The 26,876-nt window shown below is 42.5% G+C and overlaps 2 protein-coding genes across 8 annotated transcripts in view; one reads left to right on the plus strand and one right to left on the minus strand.

Moving 5' to 3' along the window:
• Positions 1–1,115, minus strand: part of HMGCL (3-hydroxy-3-methylglutaryl-CoA lyase) — a 29,197-nt gene extending 28,082 nt beyond the window's left edge. The window contains exon 1 of one of the 3 annotated variants that reach the window (XM_056572970.1): positions 716–905. In XM_056572970.1, coding sequence (XP_056428945.1) covers positions 716–793 — 78 coding nt within the window. In that variant the 5' untranslated portion in view covers positions 794–905. Of the gene's footprint in view, positions 1–715; positions 906–1,042 lie in introns of those variants that run through there. The other 2 variants (XM_056572972.1, XM_056572968.1) reach the window with 2 other exon arrangements.
• On the plus strand, positions 754–26,746 carry LOC130368771 (zinc finger protein 585A-like). Of its 5 annotated transcripts, XM_056572964.1 has the most exons (9): positions 870–965; positions 1,101–1,207; positions 5,414–5,555; positions 10,250–10,951; positions 11,177–11,794; positions 13,105–13,782; positions 14,584–15,060; positions 19,968–20,255; positions 23,411–26,746. In XM_056572964.1, exons 4-9 carry the CDS (start codon positions 10,363–10,365, stop codon positions 23,929–23,931), a joined length of 3,171 nt encoding a protein of 1,056 aa, XP_056428939.1. In that variant the 5' UTR covers positions 870–965; positions 1,101–1,207; positions 5,414–5,555; positions 10,250–10,362; the 3' UTR covers positions 23,932–26,746. The 5 variants fall into 5 exon arrangements, with proteins under 5 accessions (XP_056428942.1, XP_056428939.1, XP_056428938.1 ...); XM_056572963.1 differs by lacking the exon at positions 5,414–5,555; XM_056572967.1 differs by lacking the exons at positions 870–965; positions 1,101–1,207; positions 5,414–5,555 and adding an exon at positions 754–845.
• Positions 26,747–26,876: the final 130 nt, after the last annotated feature.

Below are 26,876 nucleotides of genomic sequence, written 5' to 3' on the forward strand. Positions count from 1 at the left end.
ACGAATATTTGTCCATATATTCGCGAAATATCACGAATTCGAATATGGCCTATGCCACTTAACACTATATATTATGAGACTACAAGTCCCATCATCCAGACCCGCCAGGGTTAGGGTAGCAGGAGACGACGGCACAAACCACAAGGTAAATGACTGACACTCTCCCAAAACTGGGAGGTCAGAGGTGAAAACTGTCAGAATGAACAATACAGACCAGTGTTTTCCAACTGGGGTGCCTCCAGCAGTTACAAAACTACAATTTTCAGCATGCCCGGACAGCCTTTGGCTGTCCGGGCATGCTGAGAGTTGTAGTTTTGCAACAGCTGGAGGCACCCTAGTTGGAAAACACTGGTCTATATTGTGCAGTCCAACAGTTCGCGGCTCTGACCTCCCTATTTTGGGGGATGGCGCAGAATCAGTGTCCCTGGTCTAATGAAAAGGGCTAAGATGACATTTATAGTAGTGACCCTGAACTTTAGGTAATAAAATACCATTATTGTTTCTCTCTATACCTTAGGCAAACAGGAGGGGGCGCACTACTACACTTCTGTGCATCCCCTTCTCTGTAGAGTGCATCCCCTTCACAGTGTAGACTGTGTGAAACTGGGCGGGGCTAGAGGCGTGCCTATTTCCCGCTGCACACTGCGCCCCTAGAGCTGCCCCTCTTTACATTTATTAGAAATTGGGGGCATGGCAGAGCATGCTATGTGTCTACCTGTCGAAGCACCGCCCCGGAGGCCCAGCCTGCACCGAGACCCCAGGGAACCGCTCTCCTAGAAGTCACCGCTAACATATCGCGTCACCGACTCCTCCACAACAGAGTTCATCTGGGAAAGCGTCACGTGGTACGGGGCGGTCACATGACTAGCTGACGCAAGTTCGGTCCTGCGGGAGCTGTTACTGAAGGACGCAAGGTGGCGCCAGAACTAATGCCAGACACTGATACAGTCTAGATGACAAAGGGTGTAGGGAAAACTCTTAACAGTCTCTACTCTATGGCTTGTAGTTGGCTTACTCTTTACTGGCCCCTATAGGTACTTACTGTATAGTAATCATAAGCCGTGCGCCTGCTGTAATCCTCTACTTCCTGCTACCTGTAGGTTTTATGACAGCTAAACTACAACTCCCAGCAACCCTTACTGTAATATCCGGAAGAGAAAAATCCGGCAACTGAGGGTTCACAGCTGCTGCAATAGACGATATTCAGGTCAGCGGTAAATGCGGCTTTATTATAGGCTTTATAGCTGTGTGTATGCGCTGCGGATACTGACACCTAGCGGCAGGGCAGGACACAGCTGAGCACATCTACTTTTGTCTATAGGGATAGTGCGGTGTTTTCTTACTGCTGCCGACATTGTGTGATAGAGCACAACATGAAGTACTGCATTGTATAGAGGGAGAAACTGTGTGTGAGGCGACATAGATCTGTTATAGGGGGAGAATCTGCAGACAGTATGTAGGTATCCTGTGAGGATGAGGGGACATGTATATAGCTGTAATATAGGAGGAGAATCTGCAGACAGTATATAGGTATCCTGTGAGGATGAGGGGACATGTATATAGCTCTATTATAGGAGGAGAATCTGCAGACAGTATGTAGGTATCCTGTGAGGATGAGGGGACATGTATATAGCTGTAATATAGGGGGAGAATCTGCAGACAGTATATAGGTATCCTGTGAGGATGAGGTGACATGTATATAGCTGTAATATAGGTGGAGAATCTGCAGACAGTATATAGGTATCCTGTGAGGAGGAGGTCACATGTATATAGCTCTAATATAGGAGGAGAATCTGCAGACAGTATATAGGTATCCTGTGAGGATGAGGAGACATGTATATAGCTGTAATATAGGGGGAGAATCTGCAGACAGTATATAGGTATCCTGTGAGGATGAGGAGACATGTATATAGCTGTAATATAGGGGGAGAATCTGCAGACAGTATATAGGTATCCTGTGAGGATGAGGTGACATGTATATAGCTGTAATATAGGAGGAGAATCTGCAGACAGTATATAGGTATCCTGTGAGGATGAGGGGACATGTATATAGCTCTATTATAGGAGGAGAATCTGCAGACAGTATATAGGTATCCTGTGAGGATGAGGTGTCATGTATATAGCTCTATTATAGGAGGAGAATCTGCAGACAGTATATAGGTATCCTGTGAGGATGAGGTGACATGTATATAGCTCTATTATAGGGGGAGAATCTGCAGACAGTATATAGGTATCCTGTGAGGATGAGGTGACATGTATATAGCTCTAATATAGGAGGAGAATCTGCAGACAGTATATAGGTATCCTGTGAGGATGATGTGACATGTATATAGCTGTAATATAGGAGGAGAATCTGCAGACAGTATATAGGTATCCTGTGAGGAGGAGGTCACATGTATATAGCTCTAATATAGGAGGAGAATCTGCAGACAGTATATAGCTATCCTGTGAGAATGAGGTGACATGTATATAGCTCTAATATAGGAGGAGAATCTGCAGACAGTATATAGGTATCCTGTGAGGATGAGGGGACATGTATATAGCTCTATTATAGGAGGAGAATCTGCAGACAGTATATAGGTATCCTGTGAGGATGAGGTGACATGTATATAGCTCTAATATAGGAGGAGAATCTGCAGACAGTATATAGGTATCCTGTGAGGATGAGGTGACATGTATATAGCTGTAATATAGGGGGGGGGATCTGCAGACAGTATATAGGTATCCTGTGAGGATGAGGTGACATGTATATAGCTCTATTATAGGAGGAGACTCTGCAGACAGTATATAGGTATCCTGTGAGGATGAGGTGACATGTATATAGCTGTAATATAGGAGTAGGATCTGCAGACAGTATATAGGTATCCTGTGAGGATGAGGTGACATGTATATAGCTACTATAGGAGGAGAATCTGCAGACAGTATATAGGTATCCTGTGAGGATGAGGTGTCATGTATATAGCTCTATTATAGGAGGAGAATCTGCAGACAGTATATAGCTATCCTGTGAGGATGAGGTGACATGTATATAGCTCTAATATAGGAGGAGAATCTGCAGACAGTATATAGGTATCCTGTGAGGATGAGGTGACATGTATATAGCTCTATTATAGGAGGAGAATCTGCAGACAGTATATAGGTATCCTGTGAGGATGAGGGGACATGTATATAGCTGTAATATAGGGGGAGAATCTGCAGACAGTATATAGGTATCCTGTGAGGATGAGGTGACATGTATATATCTCTAATATAGGAGGAGAAGGTGCAGACAGTATATAGGTATCCTGTGAGGATGAGGTGACATGTATATAGCTACTATAGGAGGAGAATCTGCAGACAGTATATAGGTATCCTGTGAGGATGAGGTGACATGTATATAGCTACTATAGGAGGAGAATCTGCAGACAGTATATAGGTATCCTGTGAGGATGAGGTGTCATGTATATAGCTCTATTATAGGAGGAGAATCTGCAGACAGTATATAGCTATCCTGTGAGGATGAGGTGACATGTATATAGCTCTAATATAGGAGGATAATCTGCAGACAGTATATAGGTATCCTGTGAGGATGAGGTGACATGTATATAGCTCTAATATAGGAGGAGAATCTGCAGACAGTATATAGGTATCCTGTGAGGATGAGGTGACATGTATATAGCTCTATTATAGGAGGAGAATCTGCAGACAGTATATAGGTATCCTGTGAGGATGAGGTGACATGTATATAGCTGTAATATAGGGGGAGAATCTGCAGACAGTATATAGGTATCCTGTGAGGATGAGGTGACATGTATATATCTCTAATATAGGAGGAGAAGGTGCAGACAGTATATAGGTATCCTGTGAGGATGAGGTGACATGTATATATCTCTAATATAGGAGGAGAAGGTGCAGACAGTATATAGGTATCCTGTGAGGATGAGTTGACATGTATATAGCTCTAATATAGGAGGAGAATCTGCAGACAGTATATAGGTATCCTGTGAGGATGAGGGGACATGTATATAGCTGTAATATAGGAGTAGAATCTGCAGACAGTATATAGGTATCCTGTGAGGATGAGGTGACATGTATATAGCTGTAATATAGGGGGGGGGATCTGCAGACAGTATATAGGTATCCTGTGAGGATGAGGTGACATGTATATAGCTCTATTATAGGAGGAGACTCTGCAGACAGTATATAGGTATCCTGTGAGGATGAGGTGACATGTATATAGCTGTAATATAGGAGTAGAATCTGCAGACAGTATATAGGTATCCTGTGAGGATGAGGTGACATGTATATAGCTCTATTATAGGAGGAGACTCTGCAGACAGTATATAGGTATCCTGTGAGGATGAGGTGACATGTATATAGCTGTAATATAGGAGTAGAATCTGCAGACAGTATATAGGTATCCTGTGAGGATGAGGTGACATGTATATAGCTCTATTATAGGAGGAGAATCTGCAGACAGTATATAGGTCTCCTGTGAGGATGAGGTGACATATATATATATATATATATATATATATAGCTCTAATATAGGAGGAGAATCTGCAGACAGTATATAGGTATCCTGTGAGGATGAGGAGACATGTATATAGCTCTATTATAGGGGGAGAATCTGCAGACAGTATATAGGTATCCTGTGAGGATGAGGTGACATGTATATAGCTGTAATATAGGAGCAGAATCTGCAGACAGTATATAGGTATCCTGTGAGGATGAGGTGACATGTATATAGCTACTATAGGAGGAGAATCTGCAGACAGTATATAGGTATCCTGTGAGGATGAGGTGTCATGTATATAGCTCTATTATAGGAGGAGAATCTGCAGACAGTATATAGGTATCCTGTGAGGATGAGGTGACATGTATATAGCTCTATTATAGGAGGAGAATCTGCAGACAGTATATAGGTATCCTGTGAGGATGAGGTGACATGTATATAGCTACTATAGGAGGAGAATCTGCAGACAGTATATAGGTATCCTGTGAGGATGAGGTGTCATGTATATAGCTCTATTATAGGAGGAGAATCTGCAGACAGTATATAGGTATCCTGTGAGGATGAGGTGTCATGTATATAGCTCTATTATAGGAGGATAATCTACAGACAGTATATAGGTATCCTGTGAGGATGAGGTGACATGTATATAGCTCCTATAGGAGGAGAATCTGCAGACAGTATATAGGTATCCTGTGAGGATGAGGTGACATGTATATAGCTCTATTATAGGAGAATCTGCAGACAGTATATAGGTATCCTGTGAGGATGAGGTGACATGTATATAGCTCTATTATAGGAGAATCTGCAGACAGTATATAGGTATCCTGTGAGGATGAGGTGACATGTTTATAGCTCTATTATAGGAGAATCTATAATATTTAAATTTTGCGTGCATCTCCCTCTCCTCATTCATTGCAGCACGCGAGCTGCAGGAGAGAAAGGAGATGGGCGGAAGCGAGCCCCAGCCAGGCTTTAGATGACGTCGCGCCTGCCAGGGCCGCCCACTTCCTGCCCTGACCAGAGAGCTCAACTCTGAGCTCCTGCAGCTGTGCAACAAAAGGTATTTTTATGGGGATTTGGGGAAAAATAAAGACAGGGATAGATGTAGTTAGTGTCAGGGACAGATGGGGAGGGGGAATAGGGAAATTTATATCAGTGATAGCTACTCTTTAAACAATACAATGTAACACCAAGTCAATCACACTCCTGTGAAATCACACTGTCCACTCAGGAAACAACACTGATTATTGACAATCAATTTCACATGCTGTTGTGCAAATGGAACAGACAACAGGTTGAAATTATAGGCAACTAGCAAGACACCCCCAATAAAGGAGTGGTTCTGCAGGTGGTGACCACAGACAACTTCTTAGTTCCTATGCTTCCTGGCTGATGTTTTGGTCACTTTTGAATGCTGGCGGTGCTTTCACTCTAGTGGTAGCATGAGACTGAGTCTACAACCCACATAAGTGGCTGAGGTAGTGCAGCTCATCTAGGATGGCACATCAATGCGAGTTGTGGCTAGAAGGTTTGCTGTGTCTGTGTCAGCAAACCATGGAGGCGCTACCAGGCCAGTACATCAGGAGACGTGGAGGAGGCTGTAGGAGGGCAACAACCCAGCAGCAGGACCGCTATCTCTGCCTTTCTGCAAGGAGGAGCACTGCCAGAGCCCTGCAAAATGACCTCCAGCATGCCACAAATGTGCATGTGTCCACTCAAACGGTCAGAAACAGACTCCATTAGGGTGGTTTGAGGGCCCAACGTCCACAGGTGGGGGTTGTGCTTACAGCCCCTCCCGTGCAGGACGTTTGGCACTTGCCAGAGAACATCAAGATTGGCAAATTCGCCACTGGCGCCCTGTGCTCTTCACAAATGAAAGCAGGTTCACACTGAGCACATGTGACAGAGTCTGGAGACGCTGTGGAGAACGTTCTGCTGCCTGCAACATCCTCCAGCATGACCGGTTTGGCGATGGGATAGTAATGGTGTGGGGTCGCATTTCTTCAGGGGGCCGCACAGCGCTCCATGTGCTTGCCAGAGGTAGCCCGACTGCCATTAGGTAACAAGATGAGATCCTCAGACCCCTTGTGAGACCATATGCTGGGTTCCTCCTAATGCAAGACAATGCTAGACCTCATGTGGCTGGAGTGGGTCAGCAGTTACATGAGGAAGGCATTGATGTTATAGACTGGCCCGCCAGTTCCCCAGACCTAAATCCAATTGAGCACATCTGGGCCATCATGTCTCGCTCCATGCACCACAGACTGTCCAGGAGTTGTTGGATGCTTTAGTCCAGGTCTGGGAGGACATCCCTCAGGAGACCATCCACCACCTCATTAGGAGCATGCCCAGGCGTTGTAGGGAGGTCATACAGGCACGTGGAGGCCACACATACCCTACTGAGCCTCATTTTGACTTGTTGTAAAGGGGTACTCCGGTGGTTAAGATTTTTGGCTATATTGCATCTTCTTTTAATGTTCAGGTTTTTTGCAATTGACATGTATTATATATTTGTGTAGCATGTGTCTTTTTTTCTTACCTGTTTGTGGGCCAGGAAGTTCTGTAGTTCTGTGTTGGATCTCTGACTGTTGTCCACAGTTTAGGATTAGGCTGTGGACAAGATGTCATTGCTTTTTTTTTTCTCTGTTCTTTCAAAACTGCATGATAGAGATAGGCCACGCCCCTCATCTCCCCCTCCTGGAGGACACAGGTGTGCATGAGAGCAAGAAGTTCCTACACAGCTCCTAATCTCCCCTCCCCCTGCTTTGTCTTGTGAGGACGCAGGTCTGCACTGAAAGAAGACAGAGAAGATGTATGTGAAGGGGAGGAAGTGTTATATGAAGGGATAACAAGGTGCACGGGCTGGGGATGTGTAGACTGCAGGGGAATAAATCTCCGACTGGGGATGATTTCTATGTGTGAAGTGGGGGGGGGGGGGGTGGACTCCTGAATGACACATGCTGGGAGTTGTAGTCCCTGTTATGTGTGTGTATGCTAGTGTTTACAAACCAGTCTGCCTCCAGCTGTATCAAATCTACAACTCCCAGCATGCCTGGACAGACTTTGGGCATGCTGGGAGTTGTAGTTTTGCAACAGCTGGAGGCACACTGGTTGGGAAACACTGTCCTAGCCTATTCAGCATACACATCATGTTACACCAGTGTTTCCAAACCAGTGTGCCTCCAGCTGTTGTAAAACTACAACTCCCAGCATTCCCTGACAGCCATTGAGCATGCTGGGAGTTGTAGTTTTGCAGCAACAGCTGGAGGCACACTGATTGGGAAACACTGGCCTAGCCTATTCAGTATATTACAAACAAAGTGCATTGATTCCCAAGGTGTCTTCAGCTGTATCAAAACTACAACTCCCAGCATGCCCAGACAGCTTTTGGCTGGCCGGGCATGCTGGTAGTAGTAGTTTTGCAACACCTAGAGGCACCCTGGTTGGGAAACACTGGTGTATGCCCTATAGAGGTGTGGTGAACTACAACCCCCAGGAGACTACAGAGGCAGCATGCTGGTGTTATACCACAGACTGAAGACTCCTGAATGACACATGCTGGGAGTTGTAGTCCCTTTTGTGTGTGTATGACAGTGTATCCCAACCAGGGTTGATAATATTAGTGTGCTGTGTATAAGGGGGCTGACCCGGGAAAATAGTAGGGTGGGTAAAAGGCGGAACAAACAAAACAAAAAAAAGAAGCCGCCCCAAACCAGCAAGGCATGTGGCATGCTGGGATTTGTAGTTTTCAGCACAGCAAGAAACAGGAAATGGAAGCAAAGATAGGAAAACAAAGTGGGGGATAAAAAGACAACAAAGAACGGAAATAGAGTTGCCTAAACAACAAGAATAGAAATGAAACAAAACAAATAGGGTAAGTCAAAAATGGAAAAACACGTTGACCACCGGAGTACCCCTTTAAGGACATTACATCAAAGTTGGATCAGCCTGTAGTGTGGTTTGCCACTTTGATTTTGAGTGACTCCATATCCAGACCTCCATGGGTTGATAAATTTGATTGATTTGATGTGTGAAGACATTCAACTATGTAAAGACAAAAGTATTTCATACGATTAGTTCATTCATTCAGATCTAGGATGTGTTATCTTAGTGTTCCCTTTATTTTTTTGAGCAGTGCGTAAAAATATATATCGTTAATTAAACCACACTGTCAATGGCGTACAGGTAAAAAATTTCCAAAGTCCAAAATAGCGTATTTTTGGTAACTTTTTATACCATAAAAAAATTAATAAAAACCTATACAAAAGTCTGATCAAAACAAAAATGGTACCAATAAAAACTTCAAATGATGATGCAAAAAAATAGCCCTCACTCATCCCCATATGCAGAAAAATTTAAAAGTTATAGGGATCAGGCCATTTTTAAACATTTTAATTTTCATGCATGTAGTTATGATTTTTTCCAGAAGTAAGACAAAATCAAACCTATATAAGTAGGGTATCATTTTAATCGATTTTTTTTTTTTTCCCCCGAAAAATGTACTGTGTCAAAGTAGAATTGTTGACACAAAAAAAAAGGCATCATATGGGTCTGTAGGTGCAAAATTGAAAGGGTTATGATTTTTCAAAGGTGAGGAGAAAAAAATGAAAGTGCAAAAACGGACCAAAAATACGCTATTTTGGATTTTGTAATTTTTTTGCACGTACGCCATTGACTGTGCGGTTTTATTAGCGATATATTTTTTATATTTCAGACATTTACTCATGCAGCGATACCACATATGTTTATTATTTACTCTTTTTTTTTAAATGGGAAGAGGGGGGGATTCAAACATCTATTAGGAGAGGGGTTAAATCAGCTTTATAAAAAAAAAAAAAAGTTCACACAGGGGACTGTAACATGCATTACACTGATGTCTTACACTGTTCAATGCTATGCCACTGCATAGCATTGATCAGTGTTATTGCCGCTTGACTGCTCCTGCCTGGATCTCAGGCACGGAGCAGTCATTCTGCGATCGGACGCTGAGGAGGCAGGTAAGGATCCTCCTCGTACGTCCTACCTGATCGGGACACTGCGGTTTCAGCGCAGTGGTCCTGATCAGCCTGACTGAGCTGCCGGGAAGCTTTCACTTTCACTTTAGATGTGGCGATCAACTTTGATCGCCATATCTAAAGAGTTAAGAGTCCTAACCCTCCTGAGTTATCCTATTTAAACTTCAAACTGTCATCTAAACATTGCCTATGATAGAGGTCCTTTCTTGTTACTGGCTCTGTATTTCTGTGTACCATGGCTTGTGACCTGACTACACTCATGCTTTCTGACTCTACCTCGCTGCTATCTTGGTTTAGATTTGGCCTGTCTGGCATCTCTTTATCTGTCTGTTTCATGCCCTGTGTTTTGTGATTACTCCTTGTGTCTTTACCTGCTCCCTGACTTCTGCAATGTTTGTTTTATTGTTTTTGACATTGCTATGCCCTGCAACCTACTCAGAGTAGGGACCATCGCCAAGTTGGGGGTCTGTTGTTTAGAGCGGATCGTCAAGTACACAAGGTCCGTGGTCATGGATAGCCTAGGGCTGTTCTTCTCTTGCCCTATGTGACACAGTCTTCATTCTTCCACTGTCTACACAGTCTATTAATAGGCTTGTTTGACCAAGTATATAGCATACGCTGTGGTTTTGTTTTCATCTACACTTAAAATGGATTCTTTGTTAGTGTGTGGTATTGTATTACCAGATGAAATTTTTATTAGAATAACATAACAATTTATTATTTCATACTCTTTTCACAGAAGAATATTCTACCTGCAAAGCTAAAAAAAAATGATCAGTGGAGAAGCAAAGTATTGGAAATGGGAATTGATATGCTTTCTACTGTAGATAAAACCAGCACAGGGATCTGGAAATGGCTAAAGAAGAGGCTGATACTCTACATGAGAGAGAAGGGACATGTGAAAATGCAGTCAACACTAGGAAGCAAACTACTCAAACTAGAGAAAAAAAGTACAGTGGACAAAAACAATGCCAGTGTAATGATTGTGGAAAAAGCTTCACACGGAAGTCGTCCCTTATTGTACACCAGAGAATACACACAGGGGAGAAGCTTTTTATGTGCTCAGAGTGCGGTAAGAGATTTGGCCTCAAGTCTTCCATGGTCCGACACATGAGGACTCACACTCCAAAGGTTCAAAAAATCTGTCCTGAATGTGGCAAATCTTTTAGTCGCTATCCTAGTCTTTTTCAGCATCAGAAAGTTCACAGAAGGGAAAGACTCTATAGGTGTTCATACTGTGAGAAAAGCTTCATGCGAGCATCACAATTATTAGTTCATCAAAGAATTCACAAACGGAGGCCACTGTCTGAAAGAGCCGACTGTGAGGAAAACATACATAACATGGACAGACTCCGCACCCAGAAGAATGTTGTATGCCTAGAGTGTGGGAAAAGTTTTCAAGAGTACCAATCTCTCATGAGACATAAGCAATTACATAAAGGTAAGGAAGAATACAATATGGCTAGTAAGAAATGGAGCATGTCAGCCTAGACTGTAGAGCAAAGCAAACATGATCAATGCAGAAATACAAAGGTAAAGCCCATTTCCAATCCAGTTTTAGGTCATGTATTGCTTGTAAACTCCTACTGAAGTTGTATAGACTTTTTGTTGCCTTATATTTTGTCTAGATGATTTTACTTATTTCCTTTTTTTTTTTTTTTTGCAGTAAAATCTACTTCTACTGTCTCCACTGACAGAACTGAAGGATTTGCATGTGACATGTCCTTTTATGCAAATGAACATTATAATGCATCACAATCCTCTCAAACAGTAAATGTTGTAGAACAAATAACAGTTGGGCCATTTTGTGCCGAGAAGAAAACTCTTGAAGTAGAAAAACGTTTTTTGTGTATTGACTGCGGGAAATGCTTCACACGGAAATCATCCCTTATTGTACATCAGAGAATACACACTGGAGAGAAGCTGTTTATGTGCTCAGAATGTGGCAAACGATTTGGTCTTAAGTCTTCTATGGTCAGACACTTAAAAACTCACTCTTCAACAATACATCTCCAGCAGCAGAAGGTCCACAGAAGGGAGAAACTCCATAAATGTCCTCAGTGTGAGAAGAGCTTCTCTAGAGCTTCACAACTAATAGCTCACGAGAGAAGCCACAAAGTAAAAGTATGTTATTCAAGGTCCAAATCTGCAGGCCCTAGCCTCCGAAACAGTGAGACTGATCTGTTCAAAGATTCAAGTTTGGAAGAATCCCATATATGTCTTGAATGTGGAAAGTCCTTCAGAAGGCAAAGTGCATTTATAAGACATCAGAGAATACATAAAGGTTAAATATTTTATAATCTAATATATTAGATATATTCTACTAAGTGAGATATTTAAGATCTATAAATTTGATTTTCATCATACTCATCCTTTTTAAAAATATAGGAATGTATGTGGTTGCAGAGCTGCACATTTCCCTCAATGGTTAAATGAGCGGTGAGAATCTTAGTCTCAGTTGGTGTGGGTTACACCCCCTGAGCTTAAAGGGGTATTACAGGTTTTTTTCCCCTAAAACTATAGCAGTCCTATACGGTTTTGTAATATAACTTCAGTGAAGAAGCTCAAACTTTTTATGATTTTTGTGGCTGAGTATCTCTGTCTAGAAGCTCAGTAGTCTAGTGAGCTCTAATGTGCATTAACGGCTTCCCCATTTGTGTTGAGAAGTCGGGAGAGCAAAGGAAGGAAGAAGTTTGGCTTGCAAGTTTCCAGCCTTTTAAGACCCTTTTGACCTGCCTCCGGACTTTTCTTAAAGGAAATCTGTCACCAGTGTCACCTGCACTAACCTGTCGGTACACAGGTAGTACAGGTGACACTGATGACAACGGTACTTACCTTGTCCCGGTCCGTGGCAGGGATCTCCTGTAATCTTCTCCGGTATCTTCGCTCGAGGCACTGGCTTGGGGCACAGGCGGAACTTAATGGCATAACGGCTGCTACCCGGGACCCTGCAGAAAGCAGCAGCGGCTTGGGGCATGTGCGGAGTTTAGTGACGTCACCGCTGCTGCTCTCTGCTGGGAACAGCAGCGGTTACATTATTAAGCTCCGCCTGTGCCCCAAACTGGTTCCCAGAGCGAAGATACCAGAGAGGATTACAGGAGATCCCCGCCACGGTCTGGGACAAGGTGAGTACCGTTGTTGTCAGTGTCACCTGCACTACCTGTCGGTATCGACAAGTTAGGTCAGGTGACACTGGTGACAGATTTCCTCTAACTCCCTTTCACTCTATTACCACCGTCGGATAACAATGTGACCACACCTTGCTGAAAAAGTTGATGCGCGGATAGTTTCCACACAAGTGTTCCTGCATTTAGAATCTGAGATTGCTTGGGTTCCACACATTTTGCATACATTTTCTTTTTTTTTTTGTGGCAGAAAAATGGCAGCAAAAAAGTTTTGAAGGCTGTGATTTTTGTGTGTGTGGAAGGGAGGGGGTAATTAAATGTTGCTCATGCCAAGCAATATATACAGTGTTCAGCACAACTGTAATGGCACATTAAATTTTTCAGAAAATAGTCATGTCACACTGTGTTAGTATGTAAATATACATTGGCATTCATTTACTTTTCTTTTTTTTTTTTTTTGTGCCATTAGGTAATAGTTACCTATATACTCCCTACAATGGAAAACATAGTAATTCCCAGTCAGTAAATAAAGATGACCTGGAAGCACCCAAGCAAGAAAAGTCTATTGTTACAGAGAATTCCAGTCTATGCCTAGATAAAAAAAGTTATATTGTGATTAAGTATGGAGCTAACACAGATTCGAAAACCAGCAAGGAGGCAAAAAGCTTCTTGTGTATTGACTGTGGAAAATGTTTCACACGGAAGTCATCCCTTATTGTACATCAGAGAACACACACAGGAGAGAAGCTTTTTATGTGCACAGATTGTGGAAAGAGGTTTAGCCTAAAATCCTCATTGGTCAGACACATGAGAACGCACTCTCCAAAAATCCTCAATATCTGTTCAGATTGTGGCAAGTGCTTTACACGCTACTCCAGCCTCTTCCAGCACCAGAAAGTCCACAGGAGAGAGAAATCCTATAAATGTCCTCATTGTGAAAAGAACTTTTCTCAAGCTTCACAACTTCTGTTTCATCAGAGGACACACAAAGTAGAGAAGGCCCATCTAAATTCAGAGACTGGAGAAGATTCTGATGTTCAGGACAAACTGAACTGTTATGTAAGAGACAACTGTGCAGACGAGCCTCATGTATGCCTGGAAGACAGGAAACACTTCATGGAAGAAAGTCTGTTGAGTGCACACATAGGTGATTGTTAAAATAGAATTTTATATAAAATAGTTATCATTTAGTGTTAAGTAAACCTAAATCTGTCACCAGTGTCACCTGCACTAACCTGTCGGTACCGGCAGGTAGTGGAGGTGACACTGGTGACAACGGTCCGTTCCGTGATGGGGATCTCCTGTAATCTTCTCCTTAAGCTTCGCTCTGGGAACCCAGCTTGGGGCATAGGCGGAGCTTACTGTTCTCTCACAGCGGGACCCAGCAGGGAGCAGCAGTGGTGATGTCACTAACCTCCGCCCATGCACCAAGCCGCTGCCTCTCCCTGCTGGGTCCTGCTGTGAGAGAACAGCAGCGGTAATGTCATTATGCTTCGCCAGTGCCTCAAGCCAGGTTCCCGGAGTGAAGCTAACGGAGAAGATTACAGGAGATCCTGCCACGGAATGGGACAATGTAAGTACCATTGTCACCAGTGTCACCTCCACTACCTGTTGGTACTGACAGGTTAGTGCAGATGACACTAGTTCCTTGTTCTGGCAGACTAAGCATGATCATCATGGTCGGCCATTCATATGATTGACCAGGACGTAATACTGCAAATATGTGGTCAACTGCAACTGTGCAAGCAGTATTCGCTGTTCACATGGGGTTTTAGAAGTGGGTCTTGCTTCTGAAACTTCTGGAAAATGAACTGGCCTGGTGATCAGCTGATCTCTAGACAAAGAGACATGTCAGCGTAGTAGTGAAATTGTAGGTGTGTGTCTGCATAGTTGTCTATTTTTCCATCAGGAAAAAAATTTAGCTAAGAATTTTCTATTTGCTTTTCAGGTAACAGTGAATACTGCAGTTATACAGATCAGGAGCACAATGCAAATTCTGAAATTCCACATTTAGGTCTTGAAATCAATTGCAAACCATCAGAAATCAACTTGAAAAACTTGAAGTCACAAAATATTATTTGTAATGCATTGTCAAAAGTAATTGAGACTGAGAAAGTGGTGAACTTTGACTGTGCCATAGATAACTCCATTTGTAAGCCACGATTGTCCAGTAGCAAAAAGGCCTATCAATGTATCCAGTGTGGGAAAAGTTTTACTCGAAAATCTTCTCTTATTGTCCATCAGAGAATACACACCGGAGAGAAACATTTTAAATGCACAGACTGTGGGAAGAGATTTGGATTTAAGTCCTCTCTGGTCAGACATCTAAGAACCCACACTGGCCAGATGTTTAATGTCTGCTCGAAATGTGGTATATATTTCAGTCGATACTGCGATTTGTTATTACACTTAGAAAATCATATGGGTAAGTGACTTTATTCGGTAAATTATGTTTGAAAAATAAAAGGTGTATCTTTCATCTTGGAGTGGTGGACATTTGAATGAGGAAAGAAAGGAGCGATGAAGGGATTGGCTTGGGATAACCTATTGCTCCTAGAATAATTTGGTTTTCTCAAGCCCACCCACCCAGATGTGTGTTTATTAGTGAAGAATTGCCTTGTAAAATCCACAGTTGCAGATGCACAACTGCAAATTTTACAGCTGCCAAAGCGTAACATCAAATCTGCAGCGAATCCAGTGGGTATGAATGCATGCTACAGGAGTTTTATGATATTTCCTTTTTTAAGATGCGTTGAAATGATTAAGACTATTCACATTTGGTTTCTTGCTATTTAAGACAACATCGGTGACAGGTGGTGAGTGAAGTACTTTGTGAGCGTTCAGGTATTTAGTTATACATGTAGCTATTTTTTCCATTGTACATCTAAGTATTTTATGGCACATCTGTGGTAAAATTCCCATGGGTAAAATGTGCTGTAGATTTTACCTCATCATTTACCTCAGATTTTACCTCATCATTTACCTCATCTGGTCAATGTGCTGTAGATTTTACCTCATATCTGATCTGCAACAGTGGAAAGGTTGACAGCACGTGGGAGAATCTCATTCGTATGCATGGCCTTGTAATCTGCACTGAATTTTCTGGTTGAAATCTGCACAGAAAATCACCAGCATTTCCTTCTAAATGTGCATTTACCCTTGGCGTAATACCCATTGGATAAGAGTCCAAATATCAGCTAAAACAAGCAGGTGACAGCAAGTAGCAGACGAATGAAAAGAGACGAAATAGCAGCAAGAATTAAAATGTGTCTAGAATCACAGATTGGATACAGTTAATGTGAGCCAAGACTTATCATGGTCACAAAACAGGACTGGATTTAGATCTAGCAATGAGCAGACAGTTTCAGCAATGTGTTTAATGTTGCTGTCCCACTCAACACACAGCCAATAATGTCTAAACCTTGGCGGGGGGGGGGGTCTCTAAATAAACTGCAGCCCCCCAGTGCCAGCAGCACTAATGCAGCCCCAGACCATGACACTCCTTCCACCATGCTTGACTGGTAAGACACATTTGTCTTTGTACTCCTCACCTGGTTGTTGTCATGCGATTGACACCATCTGAACCAAATGAGTTTATATTGGTCTCATTGAATCACAGGACATTGCTTCAGTAATCCATGTCCTTAGTCTGCTTGTCTTCAGCAAACTGTGTGTGTGCTTCATCTTTAGAAAAGGCTTCCTTCTGGGGTGACAGGCATGCAGAAACATTTGATGCTGTTTGCAAGGTATGGTCTGAGCACTGGCAGGCTGACCCCCCCCCCCCCCCAACACACACACACACACCTTTAACCTCTGCAGCAATGCTGACAGCACTTAGACGTCTATCTCCCAAAGACAACCACCTATGGATATAAAGCCAAGCGAGTGAACTTTTTTGGTTGAATATGGCGGGGCCTGTTCTAAGTGAAACCGCTGTATTATCTTGCCCACCATACTGCTGCAACAAGAAAAAAATATGGTTTCAAATGGCAGGAAATGCTCAACCCCATATGCAGTTGTGCATTTTTGCTGTTGGAGCAGATCCTGCACTTGTGGTTCGTTGCTAAGGGCAATCCCCAGTATAAAATGCATACAATGGGGGAAGCCTGCAGCAGACTACAAGTGCCACAATGGCATCCTACACCCGATGAAAAGTGTGGATGTGTAACATATAAAATAATACATACAGGTGCACTACTGTGGTAGATGTAAACAATAACATATGACTAACCCTCAAAATTATGTTAACATTGAGACAATAGTCAGTATATCCTTATATGAGGGACATACCTGACCTCGCACACCAACGCCGAGGTTTCTCAAGTGGCACGGGACCTAACACTAAGTGGCTAATGTCTCAATTTTAACATCATTTTGAGGGTTAGTCATATGTTATTTTTACATCCACCACAGTAGTGCACCTAAATTTATGTATTATTCCACCATGCTGCTGCTAAGTTTCATGGTCTTTGAAATCTTATAGCCTAGACTATCTTTTATGTAGATCAACAATTCTTTTATTCAGATTCTTGGAGAGTTATTTGCCATGAGGTGCCATTGACTTTCCAGTGACTAGTATTAGAGAGTGTAAGAGTGATAACATCAAATTTCATACACCTGCTCCCCCTTTACACCTGAGACCTTGTAAGGCTGGGTTCACACAGCGTTTTTGCAATACAGTTCCTGTATCAGGTTTTTGATAAAAAACGGATTCTTCAAAACCTGACTAAACTGTATCAAAACGTGTACAAATTTTAATCTGTATACAGTTGAAAACCGTACAGTCAGGGGCGTAAATGTTGGCACCCCTGAAATTTTTCTAGAAAATGAAGTATTTCTCACAGAAAAGGGTTGCAGTAACACATGTTTTGCTTTACACATGTTTATTCCCTTTGTATGTATTGGAACTAAACCAAAAAAAGGGAGGAAAAAAAGCTAATTGTACATAATGTCACAAGAAACTCCAAAAATGGTCTGGACAAAATTATTGGCACCCTCAACTTAATATCTGGTTGCACACCCTTTGGAAAAAAAAATTGAAATCATTCGCTCCCTATAACCATCAATAAGCTTCTTACACCTCTCAGCCGGAATGTTGGACCACTCTTCCTTTGCAAACTGCTCCAGGTCTCTCTTATTGGAAGGACGTCTTTTCCCAACAGCAATTTTAAGATCTCTCCACAGGTGTTCAATGGGATTTAGATCTGGACTCATTGCTGGCCACTTCAGAACTCTCCAGTGCTTGTTGCCATCCATTTCTGGGTGCTTTTTGATGTATGTTTGGGGTCATTGTCCTGCTGGAAGACCCAAGATCTCGGACGCAAACCCAGCTTTCTGACACTGGGCTGTACAGTGCGACCCAAAATCCATTGGTAATCCTCAGATTTCATGATGCCTTGCACACATTCAAGGCATCCAGTGCTAAAGACAGCAAGACAACCCCAAAACATCATTGAACCTCCACCATATTTCACTGTAGGTACTGTGTTCTTTTCTTTGTAGGCCTCATTCCGTTTTCGGTAAACAGTGGAATGATGGGCTTTACCAAACGGCTCTATCTTGGTCTCATCTGTCCACAAGACGTTTTCCCAGAAGGATTTTGGCTTACTCAAGTTCCTTTTGGCAGAATGTAGTCTTTCTTTCTCATGTCTCTGTGTCAGCAGTGGGGTCCTCCTGGGTCTCCTGCCATAGCGTTTCATTTCATTTAAATGTCGACAGTTCACGCTGACACTGATGCTCCCTGAGCCTGCAGGACAGCTTGAATATCTTTGGAACTTGTTTGTTGACACCTTTCATCAATTTTTCTCTTCCGTCCACGCCCAGGGAGATTAGCTACAGTGCCATGGGTTGCAAACTTCTTGATAATGTTGCGCACTGTGGACAAGGCAAATCTAGATCTCTGGAGATGGACTTGTAACTTTGAGATTGTTGATATTTTTCCACAATTTTGGTTCTCAAGTCCTCAAACAGTTCTTTTCTCCTCTTTCTGTTGTCCATGCTTAGTGTTGCACACACAGGCACACAATGCAAAGACTAAGTGAACTTCTCTCCTTTTTATCTGCTTTCAGGTGTGATTTTTATATTGCCCACACCTGTTACTTGCCCCACGTGAGTTTAAAGGAGCATCACATGCTTGAAACAATCTTATCTGTCCACAATTTTGAAAGGGTGCCAATAATTTTGTCCAGCCCATTTTTGGAGTTTCGTGTGACATTATGTCCAATTTGCTTTTTTCCTCCTTTTTTTAGTTTAGTTCCAATACACACAAAGGGAATAAACATGTGTATAGCAAAACGTGTTACTGCAATTCTTTTCTGTGAGAAATCCTTAATTTGCTTGAAAATTTTCAGGAGTGCCAACATTTATGGCCATGACTGTACATGGTTTGAAAAATGATGTCTGGTTGCATCCGTTTTTTTAAGAAAAAAACTTAAACATTTTTAACTTTTCATTCCATTCTGAATAAAGTTTCACTTGTTTGATTGAAATTCCAAGAAAAAAACTGTGCAAAGTCAAAAACCGTGTGGTGAAAACTGGATGGAACCGTACGCACATACGGTTCTGTATGGCTCACATTGACTCCCATGTTAAAAAGAAAAGTTAAGTTTCAATACGGTTTTACACCCGGACCAAAAACCGCGGTAGGCTACGGTTTTGGGTACAGGAAAAAAACGAACAAAACCTTTTACAGGATGCATAACGGACACAACCTGATGCATCTTTTGGCATACGGTTTTCAATGGAGAGTCAATGCATACGGTTTTCAATGGAGAGTCAATGCATACGGTTTTCAATGGAGAGTCAATGCATACGGTTTTCAATATGGTTCCGTATGGTTTTCAAATTGAAAACGTATACGGGAACTGTATTGCAAAAACATGGTATGAACCCAGCCTAACTAACAAGTCAGATGACACCAGGGAGGTAAAATGGCTAATTGGGCCCAATTTGGACATTTCCACTTAGGGGTATACTTACTTTTGAGGGGACAGTAACATTAAACACTTTTTTTTTATATAATATAATTTTTTTTTACAGAAATATGGGGGGTGTTCTTAACTTATGTGAGATACTGTATACCCAGATAATATAAAGCATTAGCAAAGCCCGACAGACATTGAGGCTTTTTAATTCCTTGTCCTACTCTGCTTTTATGCCATACTCTTAATGATACTCCATTAAAGTATTTGGATACTGCCTCATGTTTTGTTTTCCTCTGGAAGAGAATACTGCATGATAGGTTAAATTAAATGGTTCTATGTATTTTTTATTTGCTTTGTTAACATGTAAGTTATGATGTACATGAGTTAATATGCTTTTAATATTATTTAGGGCAGTTGCAGTCTACTTGCAATGCTTTGTCAAAACTAGAGGCAAACGATCAGCAATGCCAGCTTACCATGCAGCAGCCTCTGAATGCAAATAAAGATGATGTGACAGTGCCTCTAATGAAGAAACAAGAGTCAGGCATACAAGAAAAGAACCAGAGACCTTATGGTTCTGGAGAAGTACTACCTAATGCCTCTACTGTAAAAACGTTTTTCGATCCACTTTGTAAAGAAAAATTAAAAGAAGGGTCACTTAATGTAAAACAAGAGAAATCTGAAAATATCTCTGCAGGTAAGCAAGTGTTAATATGGTGCAAGGTTTGAAGAAACTGGACACTTATCTACAGTCACGTAACCCCTTGGGGACGGAACCCATTATGACCCTAAAGACGGGAGCATTTTTTTCAAATCTGACCTCTATCAAGGGGTGCAGTGAGCATTTACACCCCACTGGCGTTTGACAGGTCTTTGGAACAATGGGCTGTGCAAATGAAAAATTTAATTTTTCATTTTCACGGACCACTGTTCCAAAAATCTGTCAGACACCTGTGGGGTGTAAATGCTCACTGCACCCCTTATTACCGTACATGAGGGATGTAGTTTCCAAAATGAGGTCACATGTGAGGAGGGTCCACTGTTCTGGCACTATGGGGGCTTTGTAAACACACATGGCCTTCAATTCCAGCCTAATTCTCTCTCCAAAAGCCCAATGGCGTTCCTTCTCTTCTGAGCCCTGTAGTTTGCCTGGAGAGCACTTTACATCCACATATGGGGTATTTCAATACTCAGAAGAAATGGGGTTACAAATTTTGGGAGGCTTTTTTCCCTATTACCCCTTGTGAAAATGAAAAATTTGGGGTAACACCAGCATTTCAGGGAAAAAAAAAACACATTTTTAATTTTCAAGTCCAACTTTAATGAAAATTCATCAAAGACCTGTGGGGTGTCAAGGCTCACTATACCCCTTGTTACATTCTGTGAGGGGTGTAGTTTCCAAAATGGGGTCACACGTGTTTTTTTTTTTTTTTTTTTTGTCAGAACTGCTGTAACTATCAGCTACCCCTGTGCAAATGACCAATTTAGGCCTCAAATGTACATGGTACTCACACTCCTGAGCCTTGTTGTGCGCCCGCAGACAATTTTACACCCACATGTGGGGTATTTACCTCTGTGGAAATGAAAAGTATGGGGCAACATTAGCATGTTAGTGTAAAAACTTGTATTTTTTACACTAACATGCTGGTGTAGCCCCTAACTTTTCCTTTTCATAAGGGGTAAAAGGAGAAAAATCTCCCCAAAATTTGTAACACAATTTCTCCCGAGTACGGAAATACCCCTTATGTGGCCCTAAACTGTTGTCTTGAAATACGACAGGGCTCTAAAGTGAGAGAGCGCCATGCACATTTGAGGCCTAAATTAGGACTTTGCAATAGAGGCGGACCCAGATAGAAGGATGGCCAGTGTTTCCCAAACAGGGTGCCTCCAGCTGTTGCAAAACTCCCAGCATGCCTGCACAGTCAATGGCTGTCCGGCAATACTGGGAGTTGTTGTTTTGCAACAGCTGGAGGCTCCGTTTTAGAAACACAGCCATATGAGAGGGGGTAACGGTGTAGGAGTATGTGTATATGTAGTGTTTTACTTTTTATTTTGTGTCAGTGTAGTGTTTTTTGGGTTCATTCACAGAGGCGGGGTTCACAATGAATTTTCCGCTGGGAGTTTAAGCTGTGGCGGAAAATTTGCCCCAGCTCAAACTTGTAGAAGGAAACCCACTGTAAACCCGCCCGTATGAATGTACCCTGTACATTCACATGGGGGGAGGGGGGGCACCCCAAACCTTCAGCTGTTGCAAAACTACAACTCCCAGAATGCACAAAGAGAGACCGTACATGCTGGGAGTTGTAGTTTTGCAACAGCTGTAGGCACACTGGTGGGGAACCACTGAGTTAGGAAACAGACTGTAGCTCAGTGATTCCAACTCGTGAGCCTCCAGCTGTTGCAAAATGACAACTCCCAGCATGTACGGTCTGTCAGTGCATTCTGGGAGTTGTAGTTTTGCAACACCTGGAGGCACACGGGTTGGAATCACCGAGTTAGGAAACAGACTCTAGATCAGTGTTTCCCAACCAGTATGCCTACAGCTGTTGCAAAACTACAATTCCCAGCATGCGCAGACAGTCAGGAATGCTGGGTGGTGTAGTTCTGCAATATCTGGCCCTTCAGATGTTGCATAACTACAACTCCCAGCATGCCTGGACAGTCTGGGCATACTAGGAGTTGTAGTTATGCAACAACTGGTGAAGAACAGTTTGGAGACCGCTAAGTAGTGGTGTCCAAACTGTAGCCCTCCAGATGTTGCAAAACTACAACTCCAAGCATGCCCAGACTGTCCAGGCATGCTGGGAGTTGTAGTTTTGCAACATATGAAGGGCCAGATATTGCAGAACTACACTGCCCAGCATCCCTGACTGTTTGGGCATGCTGGGAATTGTAGTTTTGCAACATCTGGGGGCTACAGTTTGGAGACCACCATATAGTGGTCTCCAAACTGTGCCACTTTAGATGGTGCAAAACTACAACTCCCAGCATGCCTAGACAGTCTGTGCATGCTGAAAGTTGTAGTTTTGCAACATCTGGAGGACCACAGTTTGGAGACCACTACACAGTGGTCTCCAGACTGTGGCCCTCCAGATGTTGCAAAACTACAACTCCCAGGATGCCCAGACAGCCTTTGACTTTTAGAAGGCCACAGTGAAGATCACTTACCGGCGATCTTAACTGCACCCACCTCCGCCGCACTTTCTGGCCAAACTCCTGATGTCTCCGCCGCCGCCGCTGCTCCGGTAAGCCGGTTCTCTACCACCCCCCCCCCCCCCACCCCCCATTGTTTCTCCCAGCTCTGCCCGAACATTAATCGGTGGGCAGAGTGGGGGAAATTAACTTTAACTCTCCCGCCCCCAACTGCCATTGGTCGTCAGCCTGATCGACCAATGGCAGGTCAGAGCTGTCCTTACAGCTCCAATCACTGTTATTTTCCAGGTGATTGGTTCACCAGTGACCCGATGAGGCCAGAATTGCCGCAAATCTCCGGTCTGGATTGACCGGCGATTTGCGGCGATTACCGACATTGGTACGCGTTTTGTCCTTAAGTACCAGGGCGTATGCATACGCCCTTCGTCCCCAACAGGTTAACAGACCTATAGTTACCCGTTTTTTAATATTGGCATAATATCTGCAATGCACCAATTCCACGGAATAGTCCCTGTTAATATATAATCCTTCCATTTTAGAAACAAGGGTCTGTCAAATATGTTACTTAACTGCCTTAAAACATGGGAGTAAATGCCACCCGTATCTGGTGATTTGTCTATTTTTTACTTTTTAAGGACTTCACATGTAAATTCCCGAAAAGTTTGGTTTCAGAGTTAACATGAGTTTTTTGTTTTGTAGATGGAGAGCCTAATAAGAGCCAAAAGAAGAAAGACGTATGCACACATCCATGCACTCTTTACAGTGGAAATGAACTTAACATTTTAGAATCTTTCATTAAAGGATGTACAGAGAAAACTGATCAAACTGGAAATCATTCAGAGCAACCTATATTAAATGTGCTGAATAATCATAATTTAGGAGAAAGCATCCAGAATGGATCTGATAAAAGGCTATGGAGAACTCAGTCAAAGGAAGAGCGCTTTTTGTGTTCAGAGTGTGGAAAAAACTTCACTCGGAAGTCGTCCCTTATTGTGCACCAGAGAATACACACAGGGGAGAAGCTCTTCATGTGCACAGAATGTGGCAAGAGGTTTGGACTGAAGTCTTCTATGGTCCGACACATGAGGATTCACAACGTTAAATATTTTAAATGCATGGCATGTGGGAAAAACTTCAGGGACTATTCTAAGTTCTTGGAACATCAGACAAGTCACTCAGGGGAGTTGCCCTATACAGAACCACAGCTATCAGTGCATTAAGTTTCACATATAAAAGCATCTGTAATGAAATGCACAACATTGTTCACCTTTATTCAGCATATTGTTGATTTGTGAAGACATGTATTACAGTTAATAACCTACAGACATGGACTAAGCCATCCTGAGTCATCATGAGTAAAGCCGTCCTATGTGTTGTTTTTTTGCAAAATAACCAATATTAAAGCTTGAAACTATTAAGATACAATTGTTCCACAAAAGCCATCGATCTGGAGTCTTTTTGGCTGCACTGGCTACTGTAATATTCAGGTTCTCCTTCACCATTTCACATATTTCACACCCCCTACAATGAATTTGAGAAGCTCAGAGGACTCGGAGAAGAGGTAATTTGTGTATTGAGTACAACTGTAAATCGCCTAGATACTGCGATCAAAGGTGGCATCTAAGTGGTTAAATGTCACATACAGTCACTTATGAATTCCAATAAACCCCTGTGACTCAATCACAGGGTGCCAATCGTTTGTTAAGGGCTTCTGTGGTAGCCCCGATTTTGTTCCTATTATGCACTGGAAGCATATGGTTTTGGCTGTACTTGGTACTTCAACTCAGTTTTAGTCTTTTGAATTCTACTTGTACTGTACAGACTGTACTGTACTTGTGTAACAACAAAGGGGTCATAGCAAAACCCCAACAATCAAATACTTATATTGATGATATATTCCTATAAATCCTTTCAGGTAGAACTCACTGTCATATATGACATTTTAAGTGCAGTAGAATACAGTTTTGCATAATGTGTGTATGAAGCCCAAAAATTTGCAGGCAGTATTTGTGTATAAAGGTAAAGTAGGCCCCCAGAGCCAGTTCTACGGGCCCAACACTGATTTAGTCTGCAAAAATAAGTGACTTGTGTCTCCCCAGGACCAATCCTAGGGTCATGGACACCTAAGTGCAGGATTCTTTTTTAAGGCTCAAAAGGAGACCCCGGGAGGGTGTGGCTATCTTAATTTTTCCATCAACAGCTGTATGTGAAGTGAAGTTGCAGTTTTAATGCCATCTCTCATTTCATCATATAGTGTAAGGCGAACCCCCCAAAAAATATTTGTGGGGTGAAATAAAATAAAAACACACATTTCCATATTATTGTGGTGCATTAATATTTTTTGTGTTCACTGTGCAGTAAAAATGACAAGATAACGGTAATCTTCAAGACAGTATGATTACAACAACACCAAATGTATAAGAATGTTATGGTTTACTAGTTAAAAAATAAAATGAAAAGAAATTGATTTGCATCACCATATTCTGACCCCAATAACCTTTTTTATTCTTATTCATGGAGCCGTGTGACCCTCCTTTCTGCCATATGTTCTGTCCTTTTTATCGCTACTATGCTAAAGGAGATATCCAGGATTGGAAAACTTATCCCCTATCCTAAGGATAAGTTTCAGATTACGAGGGGTCCGACTGCTGGGAAAATGCACCCCCCCACCCCCCCGCGATCACCCGTACGGGTCCTGGCTCTCCGGCCAGATAGCGCGTGTCGACCACCATATGAAGAGGTGACATGCCCCCTCAATACAGCGCTATGGCAGAGCCGGACAATGCTGAACGCAGCGCTCCGGGCTCTCCCATAGAGTTGTATTGAGGGGACGTGTCAGCCACCGCTTCGTGCGGTGGTCAACACGTCCCCTGCCAGCAAACTGCCCATACGGGAGATCGCGGGGTATCCCAGCTGTCGGACCCCGCACAATCTTAAACTTATCCCCTATCCTAAGGATTGGAGATATGTTTTCCAATCCTGAAGTACTCCTTTAAGGTGACATCAACGTTCACCATGCAGAATCAATAATAATGTATTTTAATAGAATTGAAATTTTCACACATGGTGGTAGCAAATATGTTAATGTCTTATGGGAAGGGCCATTTTTACACTTTCTGTCATTACATATACACACCTTTTTTGAAAGGCCCCAGAGACTGCAACACCTAAGCAAGAGGCATCAGTAACCAAACACTGCCATGAAGACCAAGGAACTCTCCAAACATGTAAGGGACAATGTTGTTGAGAAGTACAAGTCAGGGTTAGGTTAAAAAAAAAATATCCAACAGAAGACAATAAGCCGTACGCTTTATAGAGTTGGGCTTTATGGCAGAGTGGTCAGAAGAAAGCCATTACTTTCAGCTAAAAACAAAAAGGCAAGTTTTTAGTTTGCGAAAAGGTATGTGGGAAACTCCCAAAATGTATAAAGGAAGGTGCTCTGGTCTGATGAGACTAAAATTGAACTTTTCGGCCATCAAAGAAAAACTATGTCTGGCGCAAACCCAACACATCACATCACCCAAAGAACACCATCATGCTGTGGGGATGTTTTCCAACAGCCGGGACTGGGAAACTGGTCAGTTTTGGTGGAAAATTGAATGGTGCTAAATTCAGGAATATTCTTCAGCAAAACCTGTACCACTCTGTGCATGATTTGATGATAGGACGGAGGTTCAACTTCCAGCAGGAAAATTACCACAAACATACTGCTAAAGCAACACTTGAGTGGTTTAAGGGGAAACATGTAAATGTGTTGGAATGGCATAGTCACAGCACAGATCTCAATCTGTAGTCAGACTTAAAGATTGTGTTCACAAGCGCAAACCATCCAACTTGAAGGAGCTGGAGGAGTTTTGCAAGGAGCGATGGGCAAAAATCCCAGTGGTAAGATGTGGCAGCTCCATAGAGACTTATCCAAAGCGACTTGGAGCTGTGATTGCCGCAAAAGTTGGCTCTACAAAGTATTGACTTTAGGGGGGTGAATAGTTATGCACATTGACTTTTTCTATTATTTTGTCCTATTTGTTGTGTGCTTCACAATAAACACAAAAAACATCTTCAAAGTTGTGGGTATGTTCTGTAAATTAAATCATCAAAATCCTCAAACTATCCATGTTAATTCCAGGTTGTGAGGCACCAAAATACGAAAAAAGTCATGGGGGTG

Source organism: Hyla sarda, chromosome 4 (assembly GCF_029499605.1).
Source record: "Hyla sarda isolate aHylSar1 chromosome 4, aHylSar1.hap1, whole genome shotgun sequence".
Taxonomy (NCBI): Eukaryota; Metazoa; Chordata; class Amphibia; order Anura; family Hylidae; genus Hyla; species Hyla sarda.